The sequence below is a fragment of the Aptenodytes patagonicus genome, chromosome 7, assembly GCF_965638725.1.
Source record: "Aptenodytes patagonicus chromosome 7, bAptPat1.pri.cur, whole genome shotgun sequence".
Taxonomy (NCBI): Eukaryota; Metazoa; Chordata; class Aves; order Sphenisciformes; family Spheniscidae; genus Aptenodytes; species Aptenodytes patagonicus.
In genome coordinates, this window is record NC_134955.1 from 14,140,274 (window position 1) to 14,167,338 (window position 27,065).

At 41.9% G+C, this 27,065-nt stretch overlaps 1 protein-coding gene across 8 annotated transcripts in view; it reads right to left on the bottom strand.

Moving 5' to 3' along the window:
- Positions 1 to 27,065, bottom strand: part of TUB (TUB bipartite transcription factor) — a 165,830-nt gene that overhangs the window by 55,726 nt on the left and 83,039 nt on the right. Inside the window, exon 1 of one of the 8 annotated variants that reach the window (XM_076344049.1) lies at positions 21,367 to 21,640. The exons of the other annotated variants lie outside the window; for them this stretch is intronic. Coding sequence (XP_076200164.1) covers positions 21,367 to 21,404 — 38 coding nt within the window. The 5' untranslated portion in view covers positions 21,405 to 21,640. Of the gene's footprint in view, positions 1 to 21,366; positions 21,641 to 27,065 lie in introns of those variants that run through there. 8 annotated transcript variants of the gene reach the window in all.

Genomic DNA, 27,065 nt, shown 5'->3' on the forward strand with positions numbered 1-27,065 from the left:
TTTTTCCCACATACTATCTTTACTGTGTCACATACTATGTCACTTCCACACATACTATCTTTATAATCTGATCTAGTACTCTTTTGCTGGAACTGAAGAAAGCAGATTTTTCATTTTGGTTTGAGTTCACTCTCTGTAGTTACCTTCTATACAAGTAGCAAATTCTGACAATCCTGGACAATATTTTCAGTGGAAAAATGAGTTTGTCAGATCCTGGTGCCTGAGTATATGATATGGATTTCAAGATTGGTAAGATGTTGATGGCTGGCAAAAGTAACAAACACCATTTGGCCTAGATTTTGTAACAAATAATGAAAACCAAGTCATTATTTCTAACAACACTCTGTGCAGGTGAGGTATTCTATACAGTCTGATCTGCATACTTGGGCCCTGATCCCAAACAATGTTAATTCAATCTCATGAAAATGTTCCCACTAATTTCACATGGCACAAAAAAATGCATGTGTATAAACCTTTTCAGGCTGGGATTTTTAATGATAAACTCCTGGAGACAGAGACTTGTTTTCACAATGTGCATATACAGTGCCTGCACAAAACAGACTCTTTTTCTGATGGAGTCCTCCAGGTATTAATACAATCTTAGAAAAGCATAGGAATAATAAGGTTTGGATGGTGACTTTCCCCCCGCCGCTTTTTTTTTTTTTTTTAATGAGACAGAGGTATTCACTCCTTTTTAAAACATGGTAATGTCTACAGTATTCAAAGATAATTTCAAAAGAACGTACACATTTCATCTTTTCTAATTTATCAGTTCCCTCTGAAAAGATGATCTTCTGAGTAAACAATCTGAAGAGCATTATTCTCCATTTCAGAACTAAGCCAATCTCTTTCCTCTGCTTCTGTGTGCAACCAAAGGTGGGTAAGTGGAATCCACTCTCGAGACTCAGGAAGCAGCAGGAAAACTTTACAACATGGTCAGAGAGTTTTCTGCAGTTGTGAAGCAAACAGTTACTGAGAAGCAGTGGCAGAAAACCAACACAGGAGCTTTACTCAACAAGAGTATTAATGACTGTCCTGTGAAAGCTGGTCCCTCTAATTATCTAAGTCAGTCATTCTTCTGGGAGTTTACAGCAAAGGCAAACATGGTGGCCACCTGGATGGTGTTGCCCAGTGAATGATTCCTTTAGGGTACGTTATCCAGTATGTAGGAAACCACTTAAGGACTGACATTCATACACGAGGGCTTCCCAGCGCGGCAGACATCAATGCGATCTGTGAGCCCATCCTATGTTCTTGGCCTCCACACAAAAATTCTGCTCCTTGGAGAACTGGAGGGGGGTCTATCCCACAAGGCTGTGGCGGACCACCACAACAGGCTCCTGCCGATGGCAGGGCTGGTCAGACAAAAAATCATCCCATTACATTGATCAGCTCCAGATTTTGAAATCTGACATCCTGAAATTCACATCTGCTCTAAATCAGAAAGAAAACCAAAAGCATTCAAATTTTCTATAGAATAGATAAAACACCTACAGAATTGAGCCCCTAGCAGCCCTGGGATCTCTAATCCTACGCTTGTCCACCTGCCTGACTGCCAAAATAAGTGACATAGAAGGCCCCAGAAGCTACAGAGTACTGAGTGAGAAGCACAAGAGATGGGTCATGTGTCGTGGAGGCTGCTGAGGGGATAGGCAGGCAAGCAACAAAAGAAATTCCCAAAGGAATTTTGCCCAGTAAAAATTTTCCAGGATCAGGCTTTCTCCATGAATCATTTGGCCTGTATCAGAAATAGCGTGGCCAGCAGGAGTAGGGAAGTGATCGTGCCCCTGTACTCAGCACTGGTGAGATGGAGATCGGTGACGAGCGGTGTCCCTCAGGGGTCTATATTGGGAGCAGCACTGTTTAATATCTTCATCAATGACATAGGCAGTGGGATCGAGTGCACCCTCAGCAAGTTTGCAGAGGACTCCAAGCTCAGTGGTGCGGTTGACATGCCTGAGGGACGGCATGCCATTCAGAGGGACCTGGACAAGCTGGAGAAGTGGGCCCGTGTGAACCTCATGAGGTTCAACAAGGCCAAGTGAAGGTCCTGCACCTGGGTCAGGGCAACCCCCAGTATCAAGACAGGCTGGGGGATGAAGGGATTGAGAGCAGCCCTGCCGAGAAGGACTTGGGGGTACTGGTGGATGAAAAGCTGGACGTGAGCCAGCAATGTGTGCTCACAGCCCAGAAGGCCAATCGTATCCTGGGCTGCATCAAAAGCAGCGTGGCCAGCAGGTCGAGGGAGGTGATTCTGCCCCTCTACTCTGCTCTGGTGAGACCCCACCTGGAGTACTGTGTCCAGCTCCAGAGTCCTAGTACAGAAAAGACACGGACCTGTTGGAGAAGGTCCGGAGGAGGGCCCCAAAAATGATTAGAGGGATGGAACACCTCTCCTGTGAGGACAGGCTGAGAGAGTTGGGGCTGTTCAGCCTGGAGAGGAGAAGGCTCTGGGGAGACCTTATTGTGGCCTTTCAGTACTTAAAGCGGGCTTATAAGAAAGATGGGAACAGGTAGGGCCTGTAGCGATATGACAAGGGATAATGGTTTGAAACTGAAAGAGGGTAGATTCAGAGTAGATAAAAGGAAGAAATGTTTTACGCTGAGGGTGGTGAAACACTGGAAGAGGTTGCCCAGAGAGGTGGTGGATGCCCCATCCCTGGAAACATTCAAGGTCAGGTTGGACGGGGCTCTGAGCAACCTGCTCTAGTTGAAGATGTCCCTACTTATTGCGGGGGGGGTGGACTAGATGACCTTTAGAGGTCCCTTCCAACCCAAACCATTCTATGATTCTACGATATACCATTCACCTTTCTCTGTGGCAAGTAACTCCCTTTCAAAGATACTGTCAAGTCCAGGCACTGTGTTGGAAGAAGGTAGCGTTGGAAAGGAGGCAACAGAAGTCAGACTACTGTCAGGCAAAGTGCAACGGCTCTAGCACACAGTTGGTAAAATTATCTCCATTATAAATTGTTCTCTATGGGTGGAGGAGAAAAGTATGCATTATTATAAGGCATATCAGATTTTTTTTTCTTTTTATTACGTTAAGTGATTTTCTCCACGTGTGTAATTCCCAGCCAACGAAGCTGAACTACCACATGCAAATTTCAGCCTATGTCAGTTTCCAACTTTCTCTAGTAAAAATAATTGTAGAGAGAAAATAAACAGGAGGAGGGAAAAGCATAACAAGGAATACTACTATGTAGAATCTCATGTCATAGGACATATTAGGAAAAGGAACAAACCCTACTTTTTGACACACTTTAGGAAAAGACCTAACTGGTCCCATTAAACCCATATTTCTGTATTCTGACCATACTTTATTTAACCCCAAATATGCTGGCATAGATTTGTGTTTCAAAGTGAGAAAAAAATAGTCCTTTTAATAGTAAAATGCATTCACTACATTTACAAGTACTTGGAAGTGTCACATCAAGTAAGAGTCTCAACATTGTTATGCAACATACCTCTTTCTGTTGCATACTAAGGTATGTACATTGCATAATTTTAATCATCTTTGATTTTCATAAATATTAACCATGCTCACCAATTTGAATTTATATACCTAGTTTAGCATATCAGCTTTAAGTATTTCAAATAAATTAGTCAAATTTAAAACAGATCAAATATTTGTTATTGGAATATTTTTATTTCCATCTTCATTATGAATCATCAGAGTCCCGACTATACTTCTTTTTGACTACTCTGTGACCATTTTTGTTATATCTGACAATCATGAGGCATCTTTTACCTAAGTAAGTGTACTTGAGGAAATGATACCGGGAAGTACAAACAAGCCTGGGCTCTTCTTGTGCCACACAACAGGAAGATTTCAGCTATTTAAGTCTCCTACTTCTACCATCAAAATTCTGTCACAAAACTACAGTACAAAACAACACCGGTCCACTCAGAAAACTCCAACGGTTAATGGAAATCTACCCTGTGATTTTTGACCCCATTTCCGATACTTCCTCACACAAAGCTTTAGTTTCCAGGGTTGCAGCAGTCTTTCTTGATGTAAGAAAAATTCCAGCAGCTAGAATCATCTGTCCTGATATGAATCATGAGCACACACGAATCCACCTGGTGTGTAAAGTTTTAAGTTCAAATCAACTATTAAGCTAATATGTTGAGCCAGGAAGTCTTTAACCAAATCTTCAATCAGAATCTCATGGCAAATGCAGCACACCTGAAAAACGCTTAGTTCACAAGGGCAGTACCAGTAAGCACGTGTACATCACATATTGAAAATTACAGGAAACTACAGAAGGTAGAGCATATAAAATACAGAGAGGGGGTTACGCCTTGGGGTTTTCCCCAGTGTTGTTCCGGATATAGTATATGCCATTAATATTTCAGCAAATAAGAAACCCAAAATACCCAAAATACCCCAGCAATACCTCTAACTGATTATCAAGTTGTCTTTGTCTAGTTCTCTCAAACTGCCTCCAGTGAAGTTATCATTTAGCCTAAAAATTACTCTGGATTGTTCTCTCAACACTTTATAATGCATTGCGTGGAGCTACAAAGAGCTATGTGAAATGCCTTGCTGTAGTGATATACAAATGGAAAAATACAAAAAAGCATTTAATGACTAAGAAGTGTGATAACTTGATAAAAGTAACACATTATCTGCTCTGCCCAGCTTGACCTCTCAATAGATAACCGGACAAGACATTATTTCCTCATATTTAGCTATATATACCTAGATATATGTGTATATATATATAAAAAAAAAAAAAAACTGGGAGAGAAAAATCTGGAAAACTACTACTTTTTTTTTAATACAGTTTGGAAAACTGTCGTCATTAACTGGTATGACTCATGTCGGATTCTTTCAGCTATGGGCAGTTAATTGATATAGCAATCTTTCCTTTCAAGACGTAAAATTTTGCTCTACAACATGTATGAGACATGCAAGAATGTGTGCTGCCAGCAAGAAATGAGAGTTGTGGGAAAGGCTGTGGTAGAGGAGTCAGCACGCAGACTCACAGTTTCAGAGAACCGGGAATTGGTGTCCCTAAAAGGCTTTGGATTTCCAGCTGAAAGTCTCCTCTGCAGTATACAGCTTATAGTTGACACAGTTATCAAATTACTGGAAAATTAAGAGCTAATTATCATGACCCAACTAATTTATATTTCTAACTGCAACTATCTTTTCCAAATTACTGTTCCAGGCTTGAAAACATCTTCACGTGAACAGCCCGCGTGGTACTGTTTGAGAGCCTCCATCGGTCCCCCATGCAAGACATTTCAGACTCTAGAACACCATTTCCACTATATTTGAAGAAGACTGAAAATAGGGTCTGATACATGCACACCACCTAATTTTTAGGGTTCTGATCCTGAACAGACTAATAAAACCTGTTATTGCTCGACATAAATATTGAAACCTGACCCCACTCAAATGGCTAAGTAGTTGCAAAATAAAAGCTTATAGCATGTGAAATGGTGAAAACCAAAAGAGAAGACTGATAACAAATAATTCATTTTTATCTTTGTTTTCTAAACTGCTTGTCAAATATTCACCAGTTCCATCAAACAGTAACCAAGAAGGAGGAAAAAAAAAAAGACAAAAAGAATAAGATGCTTTTTCTGATTGTTTTGAAAACTCCTAGGATTTGCACAAACATTTTACATGCAAAGAGAGTAAACTTTTCTTTAAAATAAAGCCTGCATAAGATAATTAGATTTAAAAAGGTGTGTCGACTTTAGGTATTTTTTTTCTCAAATTAGCAAGCAGCTGTCATCCGCAACTGTAACAAAATATCCAAAGGCATTAGATCAAAAAAGATTTCAGCATTTATCCAATCTACTATTTTTTAAACTGTTCTTACCTGAGTTAAGCATTATTTTTCTCTTTCACCATGTGACAACTGCTAAGCAAATAGGGTACCATGTTTTATAAACCAAAGAAGAGCTATCATACAAAACCACAAGCATTCTTTGCCAGTCATGTACTACTGCAGATTTGCAGTATAATTTGACGTCTCAAAATAGATAAAGGATACAATACCAGCATGATATCCAAGGAATTAAGCAGTGTAATTCTCATTAAGGTTGTGCCATTAATCCCCAGAGTGTACTGAAAATTTACGCTCAAATGATGTATTTCTAGATATTGGTAGAAATTACAGTTCTCTAGAATCAGAATATAATTATATAGGATTGCAAATTGTACATTTGTCAGTTCCTAGAAACAAAATGGATAGCAAAATCTGCAATTCTAATGGCTGTTTTCATGCTAAATACAGATACTGAGAACACTGCAGCTCATTTACCAATTAGACAAAATTTTTTTCCCTTGTCTTTTTCTTCTCTTTTCTCTAAGATTCAGGCATATTATGAACGCACTAAAAGACAGAGATAAGTTTATTGGCCAGAAATAACATAGGAAAAATCTACTGACTCTTTACTTACTGCATAGAATAGACAAACTCTCCTTTTTAAAACATAATTCAGACGTACAGAAGATTGGGTATCACTGGGTTTGGGGTTTTTTATTCCCTTCTTTGTTTTTTAAGGGAAAGATGAATGATAGTCCTACACTGAATTTCAACCTGTGAATTCAACCTGTGGAGCTTAAACAAATCTTCAATACTCAATTATATTGTGAGAAGTACTGCTTCCTATGTGTTTAAAACTTGACAAAAATAGCTTCAAGATAGAAAGAATAACCAGAATCTAGATTTTTGTAAATGTCACTTTCCATGTGTTCAGAAAAAGTGCAAATTGTTTTCCATCCCAAACGTTTCAAAAATAAAATTAAAAAAAAGTCTGTATAAAACCACTTCCATTTCTAATTTCAAAACCGGCACAGGTTTAGAGAGATATCACTAATGAGAGCCTCACTTCTTGTAGCAGATTTGTTTAAGCATGACAGAAACAGGTCCTGAGGTAATTCAAGATAGTACAGATCTTGGATTTTGTGCTTTCCATTTTTCAACAAAGAAAACAAGCATAATCTAATTTGCTCCAGTGTGTCATTTTAAAAGTCTAGAGATAAACCATCTTTGGTTTTGTGTAACTAAACAGATCGCAGCTAAAGTAGATCAGAGTAACTGCTAAAGAAAGATTGTGTTTACAAACAGTACAGAAAAGTTTATCAGCACTTTTTGTGGAAAAAAAAAGCACAGTAAAACATACAAATCTATTTGGCAGGAGGGTGTCTTAAGTTTGTGTTGAACTTGTTGTAAAGGGAAGGCTGAAAGAGTAAGATGTAAAGGGTTTTTATTGAACAAGGAGCTGTTCAGGTGCTGTGACATCAGTAGCAAACCATTACAGGAAAGGGCTTTTCACCATCCTTTTCATATTTTTTAATATGTGGCTGAAGTTGCCATTTTAATTATTCCAGTTCACCTGCTAGAATGCCTATTAGCAACAATTATAGCAAAAGCAATCTCCACTGGAGACTAAAGCACCACATACAGCCTTGTCAGTGGACACACTTCCAAGCCTGCTAGTTCCCTCCTATGAAGCATTTTCAATTAAAATGTGGGTAAAATGTGAATAGAAATATGTGATTATCAGACTGGTTGCTGATTTTCTAGAACAGGAAGCAAATCATACCATGCAAGTAAAATTAAATTCAAAATGTTTAGGTCTTTGTCAGAGAAGTGTTTAAGTTCTCTGTCTCACGTGACGTGTATGTTAACGCTACATTTTGCATAAGAGTACAGGACAGAAAGCAGTGAACAAATGTATCTCTGGAAATTTCAGGAAGAATTCTCATTTCCACAGGGATTCTGTAATAAAATTTGACCAGAGCACTCAAACTTCAAATTCCTTCACTGACAATTCAGTATCCATATAATGAGGGTGTTTTGCCTGGTTTCTTAAGGAAGAAAGATTTATGCATTCATAATGTCTGTAATTTTTTTCTTCGGTTGATTAATTTCAACTAAAATTAAAGAGGGGTAAATCTTTCTAAGTCCAATAGATTTCATGATGAAGGTGGTGGCTGGGTAGAGACAAAGACCTTAAATAGCCTCTCTGTGGAGAGGAAGGTTTTAGGCTTAGCTCAATAATATTATTAATGAGAATCCACATAGGGAAACATTCTGAACAACAGCTATAGGAATTCTGGCTTCAAAAGCTGTATTGATCCTAGGACCACTTCTTACAGGTATATGCAGAAGATCCCTTCCAACCCCAACACATTGTGAAGAAAGTTTACTGGGTTCCTTTTTTCTTGTCTATATATGCATAGTTCTTATCTTAATTTGGATTTCTTATAAACAAACAGAAATACAAAAGAAATTAAAAAGATAATTTGTTTTAGAGGCAAGAGGGTGGAAGTGGAAGATAAAGCAAATGTAATTCCTTCCCTGATCTCGCTACTGAGTTTTTATCCTGGAAAAGCCACATTTCTGCTGTATGTGCAGTGTCCACATCTGTAACACAGGGGCAATATGCATCTGCCTTTGCAACAGCTCCCAGAGCTTCACACAAAGTGCAGCACGTGAGGGTGAGACAAGACGGGCAGTGCACTATGGCACCACACCGAGGTGCATCCAGACCACTGAGGGACCTGTCACACTGAGCTCTCGAGCCACGGCCACACCATAAATCACCAGGTGCATGCCAGGAAAAGGAGACAACAGTAGGAATAATAAGCGAGCACACATACTCTCAAATAGAGGAATCTGTATCAGACAAAGCTGGAGACCACTTTTAACCATATCAGATGTAATTAAACCACTTCTGGCACTGTGGGAAGCTCCTTCCAAATGCATTTGGGTAAGGCAGAAAGTATCATTTTGGCTATTGGACCATTAAAAAAAAAGAGTGAAAATAAGATCCCCCTTTGGGTCTAATCAACACTTATACACCAGCAGATGTTTTTCTACTCCTCTCAGGGAAATACATATGACTGTATCTCCTGGTTTCTTTATGGAACACTAATTGCCCACTGCACAAAAAGTCTAATTGATGTAGCATGTGATCACTTGATTTTTCATAGCTCTAATATTTCAACGCACAACCCATCAGTTTGTGTTTATTGTAGGATACAAGGTTACAAGGTGAGCCATTTCAGCTTGCAGGATCATCCACTGAATGTCATTCAGCATCATTCTGTCAGATTTGGAGGGCTCCATTTTCTTGCTCTTTCAGGACCTAGCCAAAACTGGAACAGGATGAGTATCATGGTTTAACCCCAGCTGGCAACTAAGCACCTCACAGCCACTTGCTCGCTCCCCCCACAGCGGGATGGGGAGAAGAGAATTGGAAGGGTAAAAGTGAGAAAACTCGTGGGTTGAGATAAAGACAGTTTAATGGGTAAAGCAAAAGCCGCACACGCAAGCAAAGCCAAACAAGGAATTCATTGACTACTTCCCATCAGCAGGCAGGTGTTCAGCCATCTCCAAGAAAGCAGGACTCCATCACGCGTAATGGTTACTTGGGAAGACAAACGCCATCACTCCGAACGTTCCCCCCTTCCTTCTTCTTCGCCCAGATCTATATTCTGAGCATGACGTCATGTGGTATGGAATATCCCTTTGGTCAGTTGGGGTCAGCGGTCCCCTCCCAACTTCTTGTGCACCCCCAGCCTACTCGCTGGTGGGGTGGTATGAGAGGCAGAAAAGGCCTTGACTCTGTGTAAGCACTGCTCAGCAATAACGAACACATCTCTGTTATCAACACTGTTTTCGGCACAAATCCAAAACATAGCCCCATACTAGCTGCTAGGAAGAAAATTAACTCTATCCCAGCCAAAACCAGGACAATGAGGAGGAGTTCAGCCCAAGAATTATGGAAAGCAAGCTGGCTGGCACAAGCAAGCTAGAAATGCATAAGACAGCAACAGCTTCCTCTACATGACCCTTCAAAAGTGTTTAACATTCTGGAGTAGCATTGTACTGCTACCAGTGCACATGCTCTTATCTTTATGCGGCAAACTGGTGCTCCTCTGGACTGCCAGCCTCACAACGGTGACCACAGTGGTGATCGGAGACTGCTCGCCCACATCGCTGAAGCGATGTGTGCTTGTAAACCACGCTGCTCCCCAGGGAACACATCTGCTCTCCCCTGCTCCCACATGCTGACAGAAGGACCTCTACTTGAGTCTGAAATCTACTTTAGAAAGACTTTTGATGACAAAAGTCATCATCTGCTGGATGGGAGCACAGACCTGAAATCCTGCTCAAATATTTATCTGCTTTATGATTATTAAAAGATTTAATTGAAGAAGAGCTGGAAGATTATAAGGATAATAAGGAAAATTGTAAGTCAATACATTGACTTACTGACAAATTTAACTCAACCCATATTATGTCCAGGTACTCTCCCAGCAGCACATACACTATTCTCCCCAAAGCCAGCATCAGCCATTTGGCAGCGCGCTGGGCAGAGCACTACAGATCAAATTTCCAGATACAGAGGACTCACACGAAAAGGGAAAGAACCACAGAAACAAGCTGAATAAGTTTCCTTAAGTATTGAGTATCGTTAGAATACAGAGGTAGGCATTTTGTGATGTAAAAAGAAAACAAATGTCTTTCATTTCACAAAGTAATTAACTTAGGGAATTATTAATAGTGACTCAATCATTGTTAGTTATAGACCTATTCTAATGGAGTGAAAATAAAAAATACAGAAACAGTATCATAGCCATTTTGATGAAAAATTAGCAACAAGATAGAAGTCATCAAGTGCAAAGTGAAAAGCAAAACCATACAGAACACCATCTTTCTATTTACTATTTATTGTAATATGCAGTCATGTTTAGCATTGTTAATCCAAGTCCATAGTAAATGCAATATGGCAGAGCTGGCTGTAAACTAAAACCCTTTGGGCTGAATTTTCATCCCAATGCACAGAGAGTTACTTTGAGGACTCCTTGCAATGTCAGTTGGGCGTATTTACAATTCATCATTCAATGCAGCGAAAACTTCTATGCCTCTAATGTATCTTATGTTTTTCTTCAGAATAAGCTTTTTCAGATGCGAATGAGGTGTTCTTGCCAAAGAACACATAAAAACTGCAACGTGTTATATGCTGTTTGTCATTTTTACTAGGCAGCACAATAGTCATTCTCCTCCTTTCTCTCTCCACCACATTAAGTATTTTCAACAGAAACTTCAGATTTTCAAAGAGGCTCATGATTAGGAAATAACATGAGCAGAGAATCAGAGTGACCCTGAGCACTCTTGAAAATCCAGACATAGACTCTTCAAGGCTCCCCAAGTAGTATTACATTCCATCCTTTGAAAGGCCTATACCAGCCTAGTGCTAAAATACAGCTGTTCTGCACGTGTTCTTAAATCTTCTGTTTCAAAATCTTTATATTTTAATGGAATGCAACAATCAATAAACTGAAAGTCCAGCAACTGGATAGTCATTTCCAATGAGCTCCTAGTTGCCTTACTATCTCCTTCAATTTTTCTAATGGCTTATATTATTTGGTACCACTTCAATGAAATGATGGCTTTCAGAAATTATAATTTATTGTAAGTAAAATTAGTATTCTAAGCCCAAACAACTTTCCTTCCAAGACTAGAGTTCACTGGATTCTTTTGCCAGAAGTCTTTGTAAGAGAATGCCAATTTATCAAATAGAAATCTTGTAAACTCAATGACCTCCAGAGTTTTAGGAGAAAATTTTGGACTGTGGGGGGAACAGGCCCAGCCCACACCAACAAATAACCTGAAAGTCCAGGCACTCATCTGAGGTATTAGAAATACCTTCCTAAGGAATGAAACAGACAGGACAGAGACTTGAACACTTGAACTTGCATATCCCACTTTCCAGGCTATGCAAATGTAATTTCACATTTTTTCCAATAGAATAATCTGGAAATCATTCTGACACAGGGTGCACAGGATTGGAAAACTTTTTTTCCTTCCAATACTACTCAGAACAACCTCTATCTTGCAAAGCCTCAAGCATATAGTATTAAATTAATAAATAACAGAAGGTGCTTGAGAATCAAAACGGGAAGGAAAAAGGGAAGGAAAAAGGGAAGGAAAAAGGGAAGGAAAAAGGGAAGGAAAAAGGGAAGGAAAAAGGGAAGGAAAAAGGGAAGGAAAAAGGGAAGGAAAAAGGGAAGGAAAAAGGGAAGGAAAAAGGGAAGGAAAAAGGGAAGGAAAAAGGGAAGGAAAAAGGGAAGGAAAAAGGGAAGGAAAAAGGGAAGGAAAAAGGGAAGGAAAAAGGGAAGGAAAAAGGGAAGGAAAAAGGGAAGGAAAAAGGGAAGGAAAAAGGGAAGGAAAAAGGGAAGGAAGGGAGGGAGGGAGAACCTTTCATTTCATTTAAATTTCTCCTGTGCTGTTTTTCTTGATCTTTAAAATCTGGGTGATATTCAAGCCCCAAGGAAGTAATTAACAATTTTTCAAGCTGCATCAATACTGCCAGAATACTGGCAGTACACTATATCATTATTTGAAATAGCTAACATTTAAAAGGCATCTTCCAGGATGCCTCAAACTTCTAGCAATGTCATGGTCTTTTTGCACTGATATGATGGCCCAGTTTCTCTGGGTATTAATATAGTATTCCATAATTAATATATCTGGCATATCCAAGAAGAATTATCCTAGTATTCTGAAAAGCCAGAGCCTAGATTAGGTTGCTCATAGGTGGCTAGTGCTCTTAAACAGCCAAAAATTAACATTCTTAGTTTAGACCAGATAATGAATTTTAAATTAAAAGTTACATCCATATTGTGAACTGTGCTATGATAGATACCCAGCTAGCTGTAAACAAGCTAACACATATACTGGAAACAATTTAACTATGGTAGTCCCTAGCTTCTCACAGACTCAACTGCATTGCTCCTCAAAGGAGTAAATCACTTCTGCATTTTTGATGTTGTTGTATGACTTTCAATATCTGTGTTAGCTCATATGCAGCTCACCCAAGTGTCTCTATACTGCACTGCAGTATGCAGCATGGATATACCACAGAGATCAAATACAGAAGGAAAGAATTTAACCAATTCGACACCAAGCAAAGCTACAGGGTTCTCTGTCTCCATCATTACATAGATTTAACGATTTGCAGTATGCAGAGGCACCTGAGCTCTGCCTTAAGGACAGGCAATAAAACAAAGCTAGTGTTATTCTAGGGCAAACACAAAAACTTTCTCTAAAACCTTGTACTTCACTTTTTAAATCTGCAGCAGCAGCCAGTGAAGTGATTTAAAATTCAGTAACCTGGAAGAATCAATTATCAAGGTCTGACTTACTGGTGTGTAGAGACATCTTCAATGTTATTTAACGTTGCTCTACAGAAGCAGTGTCCCAAAAGATGCATTATATACCCATATAACTAACCTAAAGTTTTAGGTAGGCATATAAGAGTTCATACAATCCCTAGGTCTGCAAAAGATTGTTTAATGGAAATTCACACTTCTGGCCTGAGTCTTGGGATTCATATCTGCCAAAAATAGTGGGATGCATTCCAAGGTACAATAAGTATCTTAAGTCTTTCAGCTGCCACTCAACCTGACCTGAGTGGTTAGTCTAAGTCATTGTCCAGAAAAGTTATCTATTCTTTAATTTCTACAATACATCCAATAATTTCCTCAAATTTTTAGAAGTGAGAATTGCAACATGATGCAATGTATTTTTTTTTTGTTACTGCAGACAAGTGAAAATGCTGCTGCAGTAGTATCAGTTAGCAACAACCTGCTCTGGAAAAAATAGAAACCAATTTTCCTTATGCTTCTTGCTGTGGCATAGGTACCATTAATGGAAATACCTAGCCTTTAACTTTCCTCATTTTGCTTTCAAACTGATACCAAATTTAAAGACAGACCTGTTTTGATCTCTTCCCTAAACATGGATCAAATACTGACATATCTGTATTTCACTTGCAGATACAATATCCAACTTAGTCATAATCTGAAGTTAATCAAGGAATTTCTTCATCTTGTCATTTCTCACCTGCAGGTAGTTAGAACTGTGATTACAATTAAAATCACCATTAAAAACTTCATGCTGTGGTTTCATTACCTGTGTCAAATGAGTTATATTAATGACAAATTATGATATTCACAGATTTGTGTTAACATGCATCTCAACAGGAACCATGAGGTTTCCACTGAAATCTGCAATTCAAGACTTAATTTTGGGAAACATCTGAGAACTCAAGTTAAAACTCAACTTCATGAAAGAATGACTCAGGCACTTGTGTTGTCAGAGAGCAAGATAAGCATGTCACTCACAAACAAAGAGCGCTTGCACATTCATATTAATGTATTATAGACCGCTTGCCATTATTTGCTCAGCTAAAACATGAGCTCAGAGAAGGTCATGGAACCAATCCACTTCCTTTTTAAGTCAATAGAAAGGCTCTTGTGGCACTTTGTGACTGCTTCCTACAAGCAACCGCACAATACATGTAAGGCAGAGGGTGGTGCTAAACTCTACAGCATCCCTACCTCCAGGTGTAAAGATAGTAGTCTGGCTGCGCAGAATCAGCATCCAAGATCTGCAAAGCTCTTGTACTGGCAGAAGCAGTTGCTATCCTCTCCTGTATAAGGCCCTACTGCATTTCCCCAAAGGAAGTGTTTTAAATTGGGTCACTTTTTCCCTTTAAGGATAAATAATAGATAAATCTCCCAACTTATTAGCAATCCAAAAGTATGAAAGCTACTTCTGCTGTAATCACTGAAAGGGAAAATAAAGATATATTTCACCTTCTTATTAATGTAACAGAAGAAAATACAAATACATCTAGTGAATAATTTAATTACAGAGCAAACTAAGCATTTAAAGACCTTCCTAAATGTCACAAAGCTACACAATGTAGACATAAACTAAAATTATTCAGTAGATGATCTGCAATACATCCACGGTTACTGAACATGTATAAAGTAAGAAAAGCTACATTACTATGAAGTATTAGATAAAACAAGCGGGTGTAAAACAGCTGTCAGCAAAAAAAAAGGTTTCATCTTTTATCGCATGTACTCATCCTGTTCCAAAATAATTACTCCAATCTTTCTACCTTCTCCCATAGTTACTTTTGCACGCCCTATACACCCTTCTCTGGGAGCACATTTCCTTATCTAGTTAAGTCACGACCCCCTTCCTTCCTATTTTCTTAAGAACAGGATAGTCAAAAGAAGCTGATGATCATAAGTCTGTAACAAAAATGAAAGCAACAAGAAGTATGCCAACAGTCACCCTGATCTTTTCACTTGTATTTTATACCCTTTTGTACCTATCTTCTAAACTGAAAATTCTTCAGACTGAAGACTGTCTTGCTGTATACCTGCATACTATTAGCATTATACAAACGATAACACAGCCCAGAGAGGTGTTATATTCTCAGCTGAGAGTCCTCAGAACTTGCTGGTATCATCCCACCACTACGCCATGATAAAAGAGGTTGCAAAACCACGAGAGAAAAGTTCTTCAGTTCCCCACCAGCACCCCTTTGCATGACATAGACTATCATCGAGAAGAGCATCTCCTAATCCCAGTTACTGGCCTTCATATACTGCAGTAACAAGAGTTTCAGCAATAAGTGAGATAGAAAATAAACACTGATTTTAACATCCATGCTTAAAGCAATAATCTTTGAATAATCTGCTGCAAATACTGAAATTAATTCTCAATAATCTGAAAAAAAAATAATTTCAGCTTAAAAAAATTGCAAACAGTACTAACTACTTAAGTAATACAATGAGAAGTTGGGATGGATTTATTCAAAAGTTACAAACAATAAAATACAAATTAAAGAGCAAACATTTACAGAGAAGGGTACCATATAGCTGGCAAGACAGAATCCTATTTTCATGAATAATCTCAAAGTGGGAAAGAGAGAAGCAAAAAAAAAAGAGGCAAGGAAAGCAAGATGTAGGGACAAATGGCAAAAAGAAATCTGTTCATAAAAAGAAAGAACAGAAAAGCATGAATTAGAAAATAAGTCATTAGTATGAGGGGAAGAGGAATGAGGAGGAAGTGTGAAAAGAATCCAGCTCTCTAGAATGGCAATTTTTAGTTACTAATAAAAAGTACCACCTTCCAGAAAAGCTGCTGCTTGCATGTCTAAATGGATACTTCTTTAAGGAAGGTCCAAAAACTCTCAGGCGTAAGAGTCAAAACCATCCGACTCAGGGAACTGCAAGAGGAGACATAACATTTCATATCCACTTTCCGGCTGTGATCCAAATCTGGCACAGGTGGCTTGTAAATAATTGTCACTGCCAGAAACCTGCAAATGATTGTTGCTACCAGAAACCCATTGGCCTATTATGAAATGAGTTTTAGTCTCAGTCTGGATGTTGATACTGCAAAGCTGGTCGAGTGTCACAATACTGTAGGACGGTGCAACCGCTTATCTGTCACACGGCCCAAAGCGCACCCTGCAAAAGGTGGCAAAGCCCCTTCAGCCCCTTACTTAAATCCACCTTTGGCACACCGCAAAGCACAGGACAACTAGGTTTCACTCCCAGCTCTGCTGCTGATCTCCCTTGAGCCTTGTCCTATTTCCATTTAAGCCAATTCCCTGCAACTTCCACAGGTCTCTATTTCCCTCGCTGGTAAAACTGAAGTGATACTTTATTTTCCTCGCCTCTCTTTTCTGCCTGGTTGATTTAGGCTATCAGCTTCAGGGTAGCAATTGCCTCTGACGATGTACAGCTCCCTAACACTGATGCTGGGCAGAACAGGACTTTGATCTCAGCTGGAGTCTCTATGCAGTACAGAGGTAACACGCTATATAAGAGCACAGACCCCTATTAAGTGAGAGCTCTAACTTAAACATTTTAAAAGCACACGACTAGGCTAATTTTGTACATCACAATAACCCGAGACAAGACAGCCTAATTTAGAACAGAGGAGACACACAGTCTTTGTACCCTTTTCTTTAGAAAAAGCAGCGCGCTCATAAATTATCAATGCCATTCCCCACAGCAGGCAGCTGAGAGCAAGTCTGCCTGCATTGCGATGCACTCGGTCGCAAACTGCACCTTGCAGCCGGGTGAGTACTCTACCTGCACTGCTGCCTTTAGAATGTCAAGGCTTAAAGTTAGATAACATCCCAATACCTCAAATAAATGCATAGACAAATGTGTGGGACACCCTTGGTCTTCAAGCCTGTTCCTGCTCCAGGACTTGTTTATACATCACACTTTCAGAAGCCTTCTCATCTGCTATAATTGCCATGATTCATGAATTTACAACACAGCTGTGCTCCACAATTGTCATCCAACTGTAATCCTTCACTTTGCAAATAAATAACTAGTGACTGTTTAAAGCTGCAATATCTAAGCACAGCCTTAAAACTTCAGAACAAATTCATAAAAGCTACAAAAAATTGACTATAATAAAAAATGTGACAAATAAAATAATGTATATTATTACCATCATCATGTAAATATCGACGTATTATGCCACTGCAAATGCACGCTGCGTATTCTGCTTTAGACAGCGCCCTCCGTGCAAAGTGCCAGACCCCCTGCGGCACAATTCATGGGTTCCCCTTGGCCTACGGCAGGTTTATCCACACAAACCAAGTCTCAGCAGAATTACAGAGACCCTTTACAGAGAACTCTGGGGACTTGGGGCAAATTTATTCCTATGTGGACTGCGCTTTTCAGCTGACAATGTTTATATATTTCCCATTAAACAGGTTAGATGGTTTTGTAAATGCTGCTTTTTAAGTTATAGTATTAAGATTTATTGTTAAAGAAGCAAGTGAAAATATAAGAACAAATTATAATAATAGGGACTGGGACCTTACTGTGACTGAGTGTATTGATACTTGTATCTTAGCTAGCAACAGTTTCATTTAACTATAGTTATGTAGTATGAGGAATGTGCTCACTTACTCAAGACACACCAGCATAAAATAAAAATGAATATGTTAATTTCAGAAATTCTATAAATTAAAAATGAGTTCAGGAAAAAGATATGAAACAAACATATTTTTGAACAAAAAACCTGAACTCCTGTGAGTCTGTAATGATTCACAGATACTTCTGCTTTGTATTTTCTACTGGAAACTGCTAAAGGATACCAAAAGGATACACTACTGTGCTTGAGAACATAATTCCTAAAGAAGCTACATCTTACTCTTAACTGCCATCAGGAACCACCTTTGGGGCTGAGAGCGGCTACATGAACTGCAACTGATTTTTTACTTGAGTCTAAACTATTTTGATCCTTTATAATAAAGGACAGAAAGGTTGTTAAAAATGGGTTCAATTTAAAAAAGAATTCCTAGCTCGTTGTATCTGGTATGTAGCTTCATATGAGTAAGTGCTTAATCGTATGCTTGAATTTCTATCTAAAAAATAGTTTCATGAAAATATTTACTTTTTAAAAATAATTTCTCAATTGTATTTCATAATATTAGTGAACTCGAATCTCTTCATCCTATGACTATCAGTGTTTCAAAAGCAGAATACATAAGAGAAGAAAAGACATTAAGGGCAAAATGCCAAAATTGTGTACTCGCAAATAATATGAATCTTTTATCCACCTCAGCATGAAAAAGCTAACACTGACACTGAAAGAATTGCCTACTATTTTTTGTTAACTCACCCAAAATGTTCTCAGCATCTTAAATGTGGAAGTATAATCTGTTGTGAGTTTTGGACATGCAGGTGGATTGCTTGACGAGTTGTGCACGACACATTCAGAACTGATTCCCCCTGGCTCATTTCACTTGTGAGGAAAAATATGACATTTTACTAAAGAAAAAAACACTTCTCTGCTTGAATTAATTCAGGTATATAGCTGAATGTATGTTCGATTGCTAGGAGGAACAATGTAGGTTTAGGAGTCATGCTACCATTTTAAAGTCCGTGCCAAAGTTGAAACAGCTTTGCCAAGCTCAGAGAAGGGCTTGCAGCATTTTCTAGCACACTGTACATCGGCGAAGCTCAGGCTATGTCCCATACGTCTTTACAGACTTCAGCATGCCCAACAGCCTGTGCTCTGTCCCCCATGCTAGCAGCAGCGACATTGTTGGCTGTCACATGCCACCCAAGCCATATAAAGAAGGTGGAGAACAGGCCTCCAAGCTTTGAGAGTCAGCAACCGTTGAACTCGCTACAGTAAAGAGGAATCTGAAGCAATGGAGCAAGTAAGCGTGGAGCATTTTGCTCCCGGAGAAAAGATGAGCTATTCCAAGGGGTGCACATCAGGCCTCTCCTTCTCCTATGTATTTGACTCCTACAAAACGGTACTTCGACCTAATTTTCTAATAAAGCGCTTTCATGTGTAATCTCAGTCACATATGCTTTCAGAAACTCTTGTTTCCTGGGTAAGTACGTTTAGGGGATCCTGGAGGATGCCTTAAACGAGCAAGTTCAATGAGATTTGCAATGATATACCTCTAACTCAGGAATTAGCTCTGTAGAGTGAAAAATAAGTCAACTTCTTGAAAGAACTCTATGCAAGAAGCCTAAACAAAGACACTTCAGAGCAGAAGCATGGTTTGTTTGCCTTTTGGTTTCGGCAGTTTCTGGCCATAAACCTATGGTTAACATTCAAGAGTAATATTATATTAGAAAAGACATGAGTATCATCAGACCTGTGTTTCTCTGAAGATCTACCGCTTTGTCTCCCTTTGCTTCTCTGAACTGCACTGAGCAGAAACAGAAGAGATTTTATTTCCCTCTTCAAGGCCACTGCTACAAAACCCCTCAGCAAACTTTTGGCGATGGCCTCTGCAGAGCCTGGTGTACAGTGAGAGAACGGAGAAACAGTTACTCTGCTGCTGGGAAGAGCCACGCACAGCTGTTCTTCTGGTATTTTTGCCTTCATTACATGGCTTCAAATTGCACCCGAATGCATCCGCTAGCCATTTTTGAAGCCTTATTGCCAATCCCTTATGTCTTTTCAAAACACATGGTCTGAAAGAGCTATTGGGGAGGGAGTGGCGATAATCTTGGGTTCACTGTAATCAGTTTTCCTTCTTTTTGATTCTTCTATTGATTAGAACTATCACGCGCACAGATTAAAACAGCAGACTTCCACTTGTGCATCCATCTTTTTAATTTTATCTCTGTATTAAGGAGTGATTTATTTGTGTTTATGTTGCAGTCATTGTGGCATATGGTCGCTACAAATACTGTCATTTAGAATGGGACAAACTACAACTGACGTGCTTACACAGCTGTCTTTGTTTTAAAATGCACTCTGTAAATATTTTTCATTTCATTATTCTCTACCAAAAAAAAAAGTTTACATTACTGTATCTACCTTGTTTTATTTACAACCAAATGAATGAAACAAACATGCATTCCTGTCTTATCCAGAACACGCTTTTGAAACACCCGTGATTTCTTTCTGCAATAATTCAGTTTGAAAAAGAGACTTTAATGAAAACTAAAAAAACCCATAACGTTAACATCACTCCGAACAGCAGATTCGGAAATGGCTCTATTATTATTCCACAGCACAGCCCATCCCGCCCGGAGCTAAATCGTCTTTGGCTCGCTCTCTCCTCGTACCGGCAAGTGAGAAACAAACTGTTCTCCTATTCCAGCTGCAAACGCTCCCGCTCCAAAACCGGGCGCTCGGGGCAGGCACGGGAAGGGCACCGCCGAGCCGACCCCAGCACTGCAAGGCGAAGGAGGGCAGAGCGGCCCCCGCCGCAGGGCGAGCGGGGCTCCGCACATCCCCGGGGCCGGGGCCGGGGCCGGCTCCCGCAGCGCGGAGCCCCCGCCGCTGCCCGCTGACGCACGGGGCTCTCGGGCAGCAGCCGCCGCGCGGCGGCTCCCGTAGCTTATAGCAACGGCGGAGCCAATGGCAGCGGTCCGCCGGGCGCTGCCATGGCGATGCCGCTCCTCGCCATGGCGGCACCACCGGCCGCGGCCGCACCGCAAGGAAGCGGCGGCCGCGCCCGCGCGCTGTCCGGCCTGCCGCCCCTCGCCGCGCTCTCGCTGGCACCCAGCGGAAGGGGCAGCGAGCGCCCGCCAGCGCCCGGCGGGGCCGGGGTTCCCCGGGCACGGGGCGACGGCCGCCACCGACGGCGCGGCGCTCCGCCTGCTGCCGCCCGGCCCGCCGGGGGGGCCCTGTGGCGGAGGCAAGGAGGAAAGCTCTCCCGCTACGGAGCGAGCGCGGCTCTCCCGGCAGCGCTGCCGCTCTCCGCCCGCCGCGGGCCTGACAGCTCTCCCCAGAGACCAGTCCCTGAACTTCGCGGAGCGGGACCGGACCAAAGTTGGGAGGCGGGACCGGGGCCCCCCCTCCGAGAGCGCCCGCCAGCCGGCAGGCACGGGACCCGCCGCCTCCTCGCCGCGCTCCGGGCAGGGTCCGGCTGCCCCGGCCCCGTCTCCGAGACACGGCTTCCGGCGGCGACCCCCCGAGCCCGCCGAGGGGCAGCGGCTCCAGACCAGGAACAGCCCCGGTCCCTCCGGCCGCCTCCCACACCGCTCTATCCGCTGCCCCCGGCGGGGGTCCCCCCTACCTGTAAGGGATCCAGTCCGCTTGGTGCCTTGAAGTCATCTCTCCCCGGCGATGCTGCCCGGAGCCGAGGAGGGGGACGCGGCCGCTGCTGCCCGAGTCGGAACCCGCCACGGCGCGGGCAGCATCCTCCGACCGGGGCGGGGGCGGACGGCGCGCCGGTTATCCCGGCAGCGGCCGTAGAAACATGCCCCTGGGGAGGGCTCCCAGCGGCGGGCCGGGCTGCATGGGGAGGGGGGCGGCCGGGGGCAGCGGGAGGCGGCTCCCAGCCCTTCCTCCCTGCCCGGAGCGGCGGCTGAGTCGGGCACCGGAGCGGGGAGGGGAGGGGGAGGGGGGGGGGGGAGAGGAGGGAGGGAGGGAGGGCGGAGGAAGGGCCAGCAGGGCCGCGTCCCCGCTGCCGCTACCCGCCCACCCTGCTGCTGCTGCCGCCGCGGCCGCGCTGAGGCATCGCCCGGGCGAGGCGGGCCGCGCCGGGCCGAGCCGCCCTCCGCTCCGGGCCCGCCCCTGCCCCGTCAGCCGCGCCGCCACTGGGCATGTGCGGGGCGCCGCGGCCGGCGTGGGCTAGGCACGGCACGGCTCGGCGTGCCTCGCGCCGCCCGCGCGGCGGGCAACGGCCGGGCCCTGAGGCGAGTAACGGCCGCCGTCGCGGCCGGTAACGATCGGGCCCTGAGGCGGGTAACGGCCGGGCAGCCCTCGCAGCCGACTGAGGCGGGGGAGAGGTGCGAGGAGAGCTCAGCCCGTGCTTAAGCTCTTCTCAGTCCAGCCCTACCGGCAAAATCTATAAATTTCAGCAACTCGACCCAAAATGGCTGAGGAGCCACAGCCTAGGGTCTGTTAGTAAAAGCTTAACGCGGCCCTTAAGGGAAAATTCATGTTTTATATTTGCCGACATTGGACTGGCACTTTATGGTGACACAGAGCTGCTGGGACATGGTGGCTGCAGCCCACCGCTGCCGGCCCTGGAGCAGCCACGAGCACCGGCAGCTCTCCTGGGAAAACCATGGCAGAAGGCTAAGGCTGGCTGGGAGCAGAGCAGAGTCACGGCTCCCTGAGGAGCTCGGCTTTTGCTACACAAGCGTGTTACAGGCCACCATCCACTCATCCCAGCAAGACCAGCTCTGCTGCAGCTCTACAGCCACAGCAGAGGTTAAGCCCATTTACACTATTGACCATGTAAATCCCTCCTCCTCCCCTTAGTCAGACTATGCTTACAGAAACAGTTCCTGACTTCATGGAAAAAACATGATCTGAAGAAAGAAGGAATTAGTGGAAGGGATCAATGAAAAAATACAATCTCTATTTGCTTTGAATACTGGCAGTCTGGCCCCTAATACCTCAGAAGTCTTGATGTAGATAACCAGCTGTACCGTGTATGGAGGAGAGGTTTAAAGAAAAGACTGTTACGAGTTAGCTGAAGTCATCTTTTTGCACAGAACAGGCATTGTGGAATAAACCTTCAAAGAGTTAAGTGTGGCACCCGCTGTACCCTGGAAAGGCTAAGATGGAGAAGGGCACCTAAGTGACAAAGATGTGAACCTCTGACCTGCTAAGCCATCCCCAAATTGCAACGTTGGTCTTCTGCTTGATGGTGTGCACTCGTGCGGAAGAAGGGCACAGTACAGGTTATCCCATTGCAAGGTATTGCAGAATTAGAGGGAAGGGTGAATGATGAAGACTGTGGAAAGGTGCACATCTGAGCAGAGAGTGAAAAAAAATGTTCACCTGAGAAAATAGAGACAGGGAGTTTAAAAGTAAGTGTCTAGAAATAGTAGAGCAGAACAGTAGAAAAAGAACTTTCGTTCTCCTGGTTTTATAGCATAAAACCCAAGGAGACAGTATTATAATTTAGCAAATTAAAAACAGATTGAAGGAGATACTTTTTCACACAACATAACTCTATGGTAGAGGTCACTACCAAAGAACATGGCTGGGGCCAGGAAGCCAGGAAGAGCCAACAGAAGATGGCACGCTTAACAGATAACAGAAGTGTTACCGTATTGTTCACTGTCATGAACTTTTGAGAGGCTGTTTTGTTTTAAAACCAGAAACGGGAATTTGAAACATTTTCCAGAAGTCAAAATGAGACCTACCTTTAAGGAAGAATTATCTCACATCCATGTGGATAAGATAATTTGCTGGTTTCTTGACCAGCATCAGGTGCTGGACTTGACAGACTTCCGTTCCAGTCGGGCACAATCTGGAACTGTAAAACAACAGGCTTCACCACCACCTGGCAGTTATTAGTGTGAGGAGGTGGCTGCAGGAGAGAGAGATCCCATCTCCTGGTACTAAGCTACATGCTTTTTAAGCATGCTCATTTACTGAGGCTTCTGTAGAAAAGAAGAAAGAAAAGACGAAAACTAGAATAGTTTTGTGTATTTCTTCAGAGTCAAAGGCTCTCAAGACTGATGATTAGAATATCTATTTTCAAAAAGCTGTAAGTGTAAAGTCTGATAGATGAGCTAATGCACACACATCAAAAAGATCCCTCTGAACCTTTGAGTGATATGAAAGTGCTTTACTGTCATTTAAACAGCCCAAGACCATGTTTGTGTTAACAAATACAAAGCACACAGGGTTACTAGATGTTCAAAATGGGAGACTGTCAGGGTGTCCTGGAAGATGGGGGTGCACAGAGCATAATATCCATCTAGGGAGAGCTGACACAGAGGAGAAGAAAGATCAGGAAAATTGTACGGGGAGAAGGGAAAAACAATTCTCCGATATTTTACCCGCTTTTGTAGGGTTTACTTATGCCCCCAACCTCTTCCTCATCCTCCCCCACCCTGATTCTCCCTTATCCCCTTACCATCTTGGGTCACTTGCTTTTATACTGCCTCACTCTCCAGCTTCAGTTCTTTCTCACTGGCAATGCTCTGCCCCCATTTCTGAAGTGGGTGAGCTGAGCAGAAAGGTGAACACCAGCCCTCTGCAGCCGGCAGCGTTAAGAGCAGGGCTACTGCACGTCTCTAACTCCGAGCAAGGTCCCGACTCTCCAGGCTCCTATGGATGTCACTCTGCTTTGTCTATATGGCACACAGAGCTAATTCTGAATGACAGGGCAAGAGTTAAAGAGAAATGCTTGCCAGGAGGATGACCAAGGTGTTCATTTTGCTGTGTAACAAGCCTCAAGATTGCCCTTGAGGTACAGATCCGTTCACTGACATTTCTAATAATTTTCAGCAGCTCAGGGAAGACCTGGCTTTTGCAGGTGCCGGTTTCCCCAAGTACTACTGCAACAAAAACTAGGAAGAAATACCAGCATGTAACAAACAACACTTAAATGCAATGATGATTTCTAGGTGCTATCTGTAAAGAGAATTGTGCTTCTCAAAAGCCATGCTTAATTAGTTTCAGATACCCACCTGATGGGCGAGGTAGCCTGTTAGAAAAACAGTGCTTTAAAAGTTCAGTGGTGGATATGTGAAACAGATGGAAAGCAGCAACATAGATGCAAACTTAGCTCCTCCACTGCCAAACGTGTCTCACTGAGTGCCATCTTCCTCTATGTACAGTGTGCTATCTTTCCAATTATTCCTGTTTTGTCCTCTATGTAAAGTAAGTGTCCTACTAATACATTTTTTGATTGAGATGATGAATAATACAACACAACTATATCTAACGGTTGAAAACACCTGCATTTGCAACTGAAAGCCTTCTGGCAATCTGGGTAGAGAGCAAGACATCAAAGCAGGAGGACTGTTGAAAGGGAGTTGGGAGAACCTAAGGAAGCAGTAAAATAAGAAACTGATGTAAGGTCTTTCCTAAATATACAGATTAGTAACTTTAAAAAGTCTAATTTTGCCATGATGGGGGAATTAAGTTCATATAATTTAGCCCATGGAAAAAAAAAAAGTAGTAAATACATATACTGATTTGAAAAAGTGCACAGGGTATCTTTTTTAGAGGGATTTTTATCTATCTATATTCCTATTGTTCCTCTTTCTAGAGCCACTGTTGCTTCTGCGCTAGCGAGCACAGCACTGTTCAGAGCTTTTTGTGCTACAGATAGAAAGGTCTGCATGTTGTGTGGCTTCAAAGGTTTCCTACACCTCATAGCTGCTATAGTAGGCTCGGGATACATATTGAATTAAACTCCTGTCTCATTTGCCGTTTTAGCTGACCTGAAAGAAGGTTGATTTTAGAGAAAGGAAAAGTATAGTAATGAACACCATAGATATTCTTATTTGCGGACCCATCCTGCTTTTATGCTGTGGTATAACACACATCCTAACTCACAGGTCCTAATCCATTCATAAGATATCCAAGAGACTAATTTGATCTTTACTTTTTAGGTCTTTTAAAAGGGCAAAAGCTGACAGTTTGTTGTCTGTGGATCAGCTCAAGCAGAGTGCAGAAAACACTTCTATCCGGCATTTTAAATCTTATAATAGCACAAACAGGACAGATTTGGCATAAACGTGTAAGGATTCTGGGGTTTCCTTTATTGGCTTGGACATTTCTAATTTTAAGCTCCAAATGACAAGGAATAGGGATGTGTTTGTGCTGGCATAACTACAGAAGTGGTTGTGTTTAGATTTTTCCATTCCAATATATCTAAAATCAAGCTATCATATTTGAAGTAAAGCCATGCCAAATAAAACTTATCTGCATTCATTACAAACCTAGAATTCCTTACAAAGTTCATGAACTTTTCTGTACAAAGCTCAGATCAGTTGTGAGCGTATCTAGGATATTTTGTTTGTTTGTTTGTTTGTTTGAAAATCAAACTGTGCAGCTAACCAGGACCAGATGCAAAAGCTGAGGTTTTGTATAATGAGCTGAAATTCAGCAAGTTCAGTGGATTTCTTCTCAAGCAGTGAGTTCTGGAATGTGTTGAAACAAATTCAGAATAAAATCCAGGGATTTTAAAAGGGCGTTAAAAGTTTCACAAATCAAAAAGAAGAAAATGCTCACAAAAAGCGAGTAAAATCAAAGCCCTGAATGGTAATTTTAGCCATAAACACTTCAGTAATACCAAAGACGTGATAGAGATAATTCTGCTCATTGTCGTGGGCTTTGGATGAGCCTTATGCCAAGTTCACTGTCCTTGTGCCTTAAACAGAAAGAAACCCAGGTTAAATCTTGTTTCCCTAATAAGAAAAAAAGGCATTATTTTTGATATCCCAATTTCAACTAGAACAAGAAAATTTTGTGGTAAAGGTGAACAATTTGGAAATGAAACACTGGGAAGGAGACAAATTGGTATAGGAAAGATTTATTGCAGCCTTTACATGGTTGATGCTCTCCATCTCTCCATGAAAGCTCACTTTTCCTTACTGTATTTCATCTACTCTCATTCCAATAAGTACATTTCTGTTTCTTTATTGTGAGGCTGTGAAGCATAAATACCGATCGGTAAAACACTGAAATAAAATCTATTCTGCAATAACAAAATAGAGTTCCCTTTCCACCCAGAGTGATTTTTCACTTCAGTCACTTCGGTTTGAACTTGTCTAGCTCCACTGAGATCCTGTCTAATACCAGTTTTTTTACAATTAATATCGAGCTGACACCTACATCTACATATTCCTATAAAATAAGTAAGTATGAGAAAATATTAACTTTTGAGGAGTGAATGTTGTTAAGCTCACTTTGCCAGCACTAGAAATCAAACCTTGTACACCACTGTCCTGGTGTTTGCCACTGGTGGCCTGCTTTCAACACCTGCTGTGTAAGTTTTTAGTTCAGTCTGATAGCAGA